This window comes from Mytilus californianus, unplaced genomic scaffold (assembly GCF_021869535.1).
Source record: "Mytilus californianus isolate M0D057914Y unplaced genomic scaffold, xbMytCali1.0.p SCAF_9, whole genome shotgun sequence".
Taxonomy (NCBI): domain Eukaryota; kingdom Metazoa; phylum Mollusca; class Bivalvia; order Mytilida; family Mytilidae; genus Mytilus; species Mytilus californianus.
In genome coordinates this window covers 17,101,074-17,111,434 of record NW_026262745.1, presented here as the reverse complement: position 1 = coordinate 17,111,434, position 10,361 = coordinate 17,101,074, and the positions used below count along the sequence as shown (strand labels likewise).

The window sequence follows — 10,361 nt, the reverse complement described above, 5'->3', positions numbered from 1 at the left end:
ACATTAAAATTTCAGATAATCATTAAAAAATAAATATGTATGGTTTTACCTCTTTTTTGTACAACAGGTCAAAGTTAATATCTTGTCAAAATTTTATGGAAATTAAATGAGCAAAATCCATTTCAATATTGTACAAAAGTACATAAATATAAGAATTAGAAACTTTAAACAACAATTAAAAGGGATCAGCAGGATCAGATATACAATATGAAAAAAAGAAAATGTGGTATGATTGCCAATGTGACAACCCTCCACAACAGACCAAATGAACAGAAATTAACACCTATAGGTCACCGTACGGCCTTCAATAATGAGCAAAGTCCATATCGCATAGTCAGCCATTAAAGGCCCTAAAATGACAAATGTAAAACAATTCAAACAAGAAAACTAACGGCCTATTTTATGTACAAAATAATGTCAGTATGGCTATTTATGTCGCTTAACTCTTTATGGAAGTCATTGCCCTTTAACGATGATTTGTATGCATTTTTTGGTGATAGCCTTGGTGGATGAAGAAAAACTAAACAGTTAAAACGATCAGCCAAACACGATCTATAAATAGGTCAACATGTGTCTGATAACCCTTCTTCCTACACAAGATGGCCGACATGGCTAAATAAAGATCACAGGGGTAAAATGGAAGTTTTGTCGATTATTCTTAAAATGCTACAAATAGAGAAAATCTGATTAATGGGCAAAAATGTTCTGAATGTTGAGATCTACCTTTATCTATTTAAGTAAAAACTGTTAGACGACTTCTTCTAAGGGGTATATTGTCCTTTAATGACAAATTCGACCATTTTAATATATATATATTTTGCCTATTATATCGAAAATTATGATAGATGGACAGAAACTGTTAATAACAAAACTGATCGAAATACAAACATGACCAAATTCGTCAAACCTTATAAGAGTAATTGCCCTTTAATGGTGATTTTCACCATTTTTTTGTATTACTGACTAATATTTTTAAAACTATAATGAATAAATAAAATCTTTACACAGCAGAAATGATCAGCAATACACGATCTACAAATAAGTCAAACATGGCGGAAATCTTCTTTTGACTCCTTATTAGAGTTATTGCTCTTAAAGCCGATTTTTCACAAATATGACAGGTAGATAAAAATTTTAAAAGCCAAAATGATCAGCAGCAAGACAAGCTCTACAATTAAGCCAACATGACAGAAATCGTCTGTCGACTCCTTATAAACATGAAGTTATTGCTCTTTAATGACGACTTTCCCCAGTTTGCCTATTATCTGGAAAACTGTAATAGATAGATTGAAACTTTAAAAAGCACAAATGGTCAGCAAGAGCAGATCTACAATAAACCATTATGGTCGAAATCCTCAGTCCACTCATTATTTGAGTTATTTATTAATTATATTTTTTACATTTTTTTGCATATTTTTGCCTATTATCCTGAAATCTATAACAGATGGATCTTTTAAAAGGAAAAATTATGAGCAGGGTAAGATCAATAAATATATATGTGAACATGACTGAAATTATAAGTTTATCTTTAATTTGTTTTTCAATAGTCAGGATTTTACAATACCCCTACAATCACCACCTGACTATGGTTTTGGGGTAAAAATTGAAAATTATATACAAGACTATCCATTTTGTTTTTTTTAAATTCATATTCATAATACAAGAATATAGTTATTGAAGAAAAAAATACCTACTCACACTCACACTTTCTCTCACTACTAACACACAGTCACTGCAATCTTACCATTAGTATGCATACATGTCTATATAAAGTAAAAATCAAATATCAACTGTTTACTACGGTATAATTTAAAGTATAAATGATAATAAATCACGAAAAAATTGTATGTAGTGGGGACCAGAATCTTTTATAAGCATCTGCTCTATTATTTTTGTTTGCAATATAAAATTCATTAGATTGGTATTGTTTTATTCTGGATTTAAGTCCTATTACACTAGGAGCTATATTTCTTAACTTACATCTGAAGATGTAGTTTTTAGCTATAATAATTAACAAATTAATAAACAAACTCTTAGTAATAGATCCCAACAAAATTTCTTTCTTACTGATGCTGAATTGCTCATCAAATTATTTGATTTTCTGTAAAAATGACAACCAAAAATTATAGGTAACATTACAATCATAAAATAGATGTTCTATTGTTTCCTCTTCTTCATTACAGAAGGTACATACACTTGTTTCCTTTTGCTTAATTCTATATAAAAATGAATTGGTAGGTATAATTCTATGTAATATTTTATATTCAAAATCTTTAAATATGTATCCCTACAACATCTTTTCAAAAGAGAAAAATACTTAGACCATTCTGAGATTTTAGAATTTGTTACTTCCTCCCATTTGAAAAATTTCTCATATGGGAGTATGCATATTTTATTTACAAGATCTCTGCATGCAAATTTCAACTACTTATTTTGCAAGATCTTTTAAGAAAATGCATCCAAAGGAACAAAATTTTCTAAGTTCAAATCACAATAATCTATGATGTATTTTTTTTTATATATTTTGGAATGTTAGATAATAAACTATAGTATTTCAAAAAAAAATTCCAAATTGAGTTTTTGTCTTACTTGTTGAAATGTTAACAATGATTTACTTTGACTATCTACAATGTCCTTTATAAATTGTATACCATATAACTCCCATTTTATATAAACAGGGTATTCAGATATTGGTACAAAGTTTAAAATATCCAATGATAATATTTCTGGAACACATAACTTTCTACCAACAAAACAACAGTTGAAAAAAATGTAAACATGAAACCCCGCGTATAGTTCTGATAATTGAAACCAGAAAGCAAAACTCTTTGCAATAATATAAAAAAGTTCTTATACCCAAGTTTTACAGTAGTTTAGATTTCCGTATGGCTGCGGATCTGCAAATCGTATCACCACATTGTAGAGCTTTATGATAACTCTGTAAAGCCTTGTCTTTCTCGTCATTCATTTCATAGCATACACCTAAAACTGTTAAAGAGTTGGATATCGACAGTCTGCTAATAAAATATCCCTCGCGAACAGTCAAATACAGATCTCGTAAAGCTTGTGCTTTCCTTCTGGTATCATTAAGACAATGAAAACATAGATATTTCAGACAGTGAGCCATAACAACAGGAGGTATAATCATACTTTCATATTCCACCTCTAGTTGCAGTTCTGCAGGTATTAATAAAGAATGTTGTCGATATAATACATCATCTATAGTACCAAGGCGAATTCTATCACAACGTTTTCGAGACTGACAATCAAACTTTTGCGCATAGTTCTTTATTTCTGTTTTCGTATAGGTACATTTGCCTAGTAAAATCTTTTCAGGTGTACATCTTAAAAGTACATTTTCTATGAGCTCTAAAGTTGTGGCGATCTTCCCAGTCACGTAGAAGAATGAAGCATACAACAGCAAACCTGAAACAGGCTCTGTCTTGACTGCGTCATTCAAATGTTTAGAATATCGTCTGAAGTTTGTCTTCGTATTCAGTGTGGAAACTAGCGGTGATAACTGGACTATGTGTTTATTGATATTATCATGAAAACGTTCCAACAAACTTAATATGAGTGAAGATGGTTCATCCTTACGTAAAGATTCAACCAACGCCAATCCCCGAAGGCCATCTTTCCATTTCGGTGGCAAAATAACAAAAGTCCTATAAAGCAAAAAATCTTGTTTGACCTCGGATTCATCGAGTAAATCCGGTAATAGAAGACACTGACGTTTGAGAACTGAGTTTAGTATAGTATTCCCCATACATTTGATACAATAAATATCTACAAGTAAACGATTATTATTGCTGGCATTTATCTTTCCTCGAAACATGTTATATGCAGGTATGAAATAGTTTGGACAATAGCAATTCGAGATCCATGACTGAAGTTTAGCAAGGCAAAGGAAATAACAGTGAAAAATATTAGAAATACGAAAGGTTTCTATAGAAATTTCCTCCGATACCCAGAACAACAGTGTCTTCAGGAAGTATGAACATAATAAATCTTTTGTATAATTGTTACGTTTGATAATGAACATTATGGATAATTTAAGCAAACCATAACACAAAAGTTGAGTGTAATTAAATGAATGGACTAGATGTTTTTCTGCCACAGAAAAAGATAATCTCCACATAAGGTTATTGGTTTTCAAATAATTAGGTCCGGTTGGCACCATAAGACAACCATAGTTAACAACTTTCTCAATTACACTATTCGGAGGCCATTCATGCCTATGTCTATATATCCACTGCTTTGCAATTTCCGGCCACGAATTAACTCTCAGGCAATACGCAAAATCAAGTTCATGATTTTTATCTGAAATACATGGACCATGCAATCCCACTTTACTTGCAGGAAAGATTTGTTTTACAATATCGCTAATAAATAAATTAGCTGACAAATAAATGCCTTCTGACGTTTCTACAAAGGAATGTGATGTGATGATTTTGAATTCTCTATCTCCATCGGCGACCAGTTTCAGCCTTATAAAGCCAGGGTCGGAAAAAACAGTTTCCATAAGAAGTATTGTATATTGAAAGGAAGACTTTATATGTTGTATAGTTTGCACCACGTGAACATTTGTTATTACTCTCATTACATCTACATCACTACCAGGAAGATCCATCCCCTCGGCTAGGCTTCCACTTGATATAGAAGTTACATATGGAGCGCATACATTGTTGATCATATCTTGTATTATAAATAGCCTTTGTCTAATGCGTATATCCGCTTCAGTTCCGACTATCTTTCTTAGAATGTTGAATGATTCCATGTCTTTTTCGTCACTTTGTTGCAACGCAATGATATCTGTTTAAATTATATAAACGTTCCATTAACACTGCTTTAATTAACAAGACTTACATATACTAGTATACCTTTTTACGTGTTTTGAACGACTATAGTAGTAATTTGATATCATTGGAAAGGGATGAACAAGCCTCATAGAAATATTGATGTTGTCGTTGTCTACAGTGGTCACGATTTTCTTAAATTTGGGTCAAAAGGTCAAAGCTCAAATTTTATGCGTTTATATCAAAATAAATTCGAATAATTCAAGGGATTATAACTATAGTTTCTATATTTAGGACTAATTTGATATCTATGTTGCCAAATATGGTTCGAGATTGACATTAGTACTTATAGGGTGCACATTTACAATTTTCATTCAACTGTTAAACAACACTGACCTTGACCTATTAAAATTTCCAAATTCGGATTTTTTTCGTAAGATTCGATACAAGTGATCTCTAGAGATGTTTTTTAGATATTAACATTTATAAGTTGCCCTTCCAAAATGTTATTTTTCCGTCTTTTGATAGAAGGTGTTCGTAATGATTTTCTGGAAAAATATCCAGTTTTCTTTTGGTGAGCGTGGAAGCACATACAATTGTACTTAGTTCCAAAACTGGTGTAATATTAACGTATAATGGATTGAATTAGCAGGTCTGAGTATATCTTTGCTTTGTAGAAATAAGAAAGACTGCAAACGGTGAAAAAGGGGGAGTGTTGTCCGTCAAAGTTATGAAAACAAAATGAGAATTAGAAGCATAATCCTTTCCTCTAAAAATTTCGACATAATTTAGTCAATCCTAGTTTTTTCAGTAATGATGTTTATGATGATTCTTTTCTCGGACTATAAATTTAAGACGTCTTTTCATTAGCTTTCAATAAGGGAACGACCATTTAATTTCGAAAGGAGGGAGGGGAGGAGGATTTTGAAAATCAATAACTTGGCCTGGTATGAACTGAGAATCAATGACTTTGCAAAAGACCGAATGAAAATGATCACGCTGCAACATGAAATGCAAGATATTTGAGGATATAAGTGTGTACAAAAGTGAAAATAAATTTTCGTGCAGCAATGCCGCTAAAAGAATAAGAAAGCGTAGCAACAGACGAAAAAAGGGTCAATCCGGAAATATTTTTCCTGCTGCTAGCTTGGCACAAATCGTTCATTGGCTTCAGTGGTTTGCTCGAACTAACCTATTGCCAATTCAGCTTTGAAATTATTGCATTTGTTTCTGCTGGTGAATAATTCATAGCAGGAACGGTGATACATTTTTGTTGTCTGTCACACCGAGGGGGATTTAGGTCGAAAACATAACAAGACCATAACATACACTTGATGTGCCATATTCCGGATATGAAACGAAACCGACCGATTTGACTCTTGTACTACAATTGTAACAAAAATATCTTTTCAATAAAAAGTTTAAAAAGTATTGAAAAACCGTGGCAGACAATAAACATATTCCTCCGAAGAAAATAATAATTTACAAAGTTAGCTGGCTATTCAAAACAAATAAATTAACCACAAAACAAGCATAAATGGGAAATGTAATGAGTGACCACTGTCCTTGTTATGACCAAATAGTGTAAGCAACAAAATGATTATGTCACGGGATAATCCGTGTTTAATCAATGCCAAAATGTTGACTTAATTTGTGTTTTTAATTGCTAATTTCTTAATAACTACTTTTATTTCACACATAAAATTTGGCACACACATGCACCGTGTCTTATTGCTTTAATCAGAGTTAAAATTATCGAGATGATACACGTAATAATTTTGCTTTTGATGAAAATGTGGTAAATTTAGGGTAAAATTTTAGTCTTACTAAAATGCTGAAATAATTATACTTAAATCACTTTAATACTTTCTACTTTTATTATATGATATATTTAATGTATAAACTATATTATAAGTATTATTTTAACCACCAACAAAGAGCGTAATAATTTTATTTTTCATGTTAAAGATTTCTCCGGTACAATACGGTATCTGCGGGTACCCTGTAAAAACACAAAATTTAGAAAATCGTGACCATGGGAACTTACGACGACTATCATGATTGTAAAATATAATGATTTTCCTACAATTTGCCAAAAAAAATAGCCGTGTGTTATCCGTTAACTTAAACTCGTTAACTAGAGGACTTGTTGGACATTGGGCACCCTACTAAGTACTATCAAGTGTATTTATTATATGGTCAAAAGTATGGTTATCTTCCTTAATATAGATTGATGATCGTCCCGTTTGAACCGTTTGTTTGATATCATATACAGAATATTAATTAATATTCTATAAGTCTCGAGACACACAAAAAATTAGCACCCCCAAAAATATTCGTAAAACCAGTTACGTTTTGGGAATTTCAAAATGATAAATATACTAAGATTGACGAAGAAATAAGTGAACAGGATACTTTTTTGTTCGCAAATGATACTTGTTTTATAAAGTAATTTTTGACAACATTGAAAAAGACTTCAATGAATTTTATTTTTTATTTTAAATATAAGAAAACGCAAACCTATAGTTTGAAATGCGCATAGCATGGCCACACCCTTCAACATGTAAAGTTTATGCGAAGTACATAGGCTGTTCCATCAGTTCAAACCTGAGCTAGAACGAGCATATAAAAAACACAAGTAACAAGGCTAACAAGACGCGAGGATTCTTTAAAAGGATCTTGAGTTTTAACAGGTATTTTTTTTGCACCATATATGTTACAATTATATTGGTTTTTATTAAATTGTATCATTGTATTAGCACTGTTTTTGGTGGGATACGTGTCGAGCAGTCTATAGGTTCTATATTATGTTTTATGTATTGTTTTTTCCGCGGCTTTGTAAGTTTGTTTTAGACTTACCAGTTTGAATATCCCTTTGGTATCGTTCGCCTCTCTTTTGTATCATTGTATTGAATTGTGTTTATTGACCGGGAGGGAGTATTAGTAACTGACTTTTTTTTTATAAAAAAGTTAGAAAAATACAACAATAGCAAACAAATGTATTTTAAAGAACTACCTGGTTCGAGATATGTAAACTTCTCCAGATATTCAAAATATTTTATCGTCGACTTAAGCGGATACAATAAATTTATAATCCATTGTTTCTTCTGTTGTCGCCTCGTCATACAGGATTTGAATTCTTTTTCAAACTGCGCAAACATATCGTTGGATAAAACGCCACTATAACTTTGTTGTACTTTTGAACCGTATCGACGCCTTCCCGGGTAGTCAATGTGCTTTAAATCATGCAACTTGAAGCTACATTGTGTCATTTCATCCGTGTTACGTTCGTCTTTCTCCATTGTTTTGGTGCGCGTCTTGACAAATTGTTTATATCTGGAAACAATATAACTGTAATTAAATTGCACAAATAGAGAGAAATAAGAGCGCATAGGAATATAAAAATAAGAAGATGTTTACGTAAACGAGACATCAATCCATCACCATGATAAAGCCCACATGACATCTAAATGATCGAAATACGGTTCTCAACTTCAGCATTGGTTTTTTGTAGAAGTTCAATTTCTAGATCGCTAATTACCTTTAGGCTTTTAACATGAATTTGTGTTGTTTTTGCTGTCTAATTGTTGTAATATAAGACGTTTAAAGTGTTCAAGACTGTTCAAGACGAATTTATCTTTTCATATTTGAAGAAAAAAAAAAACAGAAACCTATTGAAAGGTAGTTTTTAAAAAAAAATAGTTTGTGTCGAAATGAGCATTGACGGAATTATATTTGATATGACCGTTTTAAAGGGGCAATAGCTCCGAGATACATAAAAAATCTGAAATATCATTTTTTTTGTTCAATCATTAATGAAAGTGAAATAGTGAAATAATAATTCGCTTTTAGCAGCCAGTATGGTTCAATATTATCAAAATAAGCTATGAAACACTGATGATGAATTATTCACTTGCAAGTGAATAATTAGACCTCATTGAATCCGTATTCATGTGAACTTCAATTTAACCCCTTAGCTAGAGATGGATAACGCATGAATTGCGCGTGTTAAGTTATTAAAGGAAAAGAATGTCAACATTGAAAGTGAAACAAAGGTAAATCAACAAATTCGATCCACAAAAATCATTCTTATACAGGTAAAAACGATGATAACCATATATTTTTACTCTATAATATGAAATTAAACAGACCTAGAAAAATCCAATTCCACGAGTTCGCTATTTATTTATATCTATATTTATGTTTATATCGCTTTTATGACCATCAGATGTCTTCGGAGGTAAACTCGGTGGTTGATTAGATGGCATCTAGACTAAATTACACACACAACGAAGCTACATATTATCGAGCCCATGCCGTGTAAATTGTTTATTTTAGACTTTTTATAATTTGGATAAATGTTTTACATTGTTAGAAATCAAATACGAGAATTTGAGTCAAATCGATGAACATGAATTTGACAGCTATTGCCCCTTTAATATCTTCCATTATTTGTTTCATTTTTGGTAAAACCCATGTTATTTATGGAGACAGTTCTTAACTATTTCATTCAATTCATTTAGATAAAAAATATTATTTCGACAGATTCAATAGATGGGGGAAACAATTCAGAAAATATTATGAAATCTTTGACAAGTTTTGCTTTTCACTTACCTTATTCAAATAGCATGGTAGCAAATTCCATTAGATCGACTAGTCTATTCAACTTTAGGTACAACAAAAATAATTTAAATGCACCTTACCGACAAAAGACTGAAAAAGGAAATTCCGAATAGTGAAAATTTTCAATTCTAAATAAAGATGTGGTTTCTTTTTTAACAATTTCTTTTTAATTGTTTGAATAGCACGCTTATATTATTATTTATTTTATTGGTATGGGTTAACGACGTTTTCTGGTATTACAGTTTAATAAACAAAGGAAAGGATTGTTTCTGCCTTAAACGTATTAACGATGAAGTATTTAAAAAAAGTAAAACCCGAATTGACAACAACACACGATAACTATCAAATGAATTAAATGATTTAGGTCAGTGTGTTCACATAGTTGTACTAAACAGTGGCGGATCCAGAAATTTTCATAAGTGGGGGCCCACTGACTGCCTAAGAGGGGGCCCGCTCCAGTCATGCTTCAGGCCCCCCCCCTAAATCCGCCTCTGCTAAACACTTAAACTAAACTCTATTACGCCATTGATAAACATAAATTATTAAATACAGTTTGAATACGGTTTTGTCCAAGTAAGAAATACTAGACTAGTGTCATGTGAAAAAGTGTCCACCTGGACAATTAAAGTATCAAATAATGTCCTTTACCATGAAATTCTGTTTTTTAAGTGGAATGAATTGTGTAGCAATCGTTGATAAATACTGTCCTCCTACAGAAAAATATTCATAGCAGATATTATAAAATTATGTCCTCCAAAAGGAGGTCATCAAAATGTTATATTATACTTGAATTGTAAATAATAATTAATTAAGAACGTAGTAAAAGAAAGGGCGCAGGACATTTTAGCGAAAAAAAATTAAGTACCAGGGGACATTCTATCTCAGACATTATTGCCCATTTTAGCGCAGGATTAATCCGTTCTGTATTTTCGATAGCCCCGT

At 31.6% G+C, this 10,361-nt stretch overlaps 1 protein-coding gene across 2 annotated transcripts; it reads right to left on the bottom strand.

The window, feature by feature from the left end:
- Positions 1–1,521: 1,521 nt before the first annotated feature.
- On the bottom strand, positions 1,522–9,518 carry LOC127714951 (uncharacterized). Of its 2 annotated transcripts, XM_052220972.1 has the most exons (3): positions 9,411–9,518; positions 7,813–8,132; positions 1,522–4,812 (listed from the first exon to the last, which is right to left on the bottom strand). In XM_052220972.1, exons 2-3 carry the CDS (start codon positions 8,096–8,098, stop codon positions 2,864–2,866), a joined length of 2,235 nt encoding a protein of 744 aa, XP_052076932.1. In that variant the 5' UTR covers positions 8,099–8,132; positions 9,411–9,518; the 3' UTR covers positions 1,522–2,863. The 2 variants fall into 2 exon arrangements, with proteins under 2 accessions (XP_052076932.1, XP_052076933.1); XM_052220973.1 differs by lacking the exons at positions 7,813–8,132; positions 9,411–9,518 and having other exon boundaries at positions 1,522–4,869.
- Between the last annotated feature and the right edge of the window lie 843 nt (positions 9,519–10,361).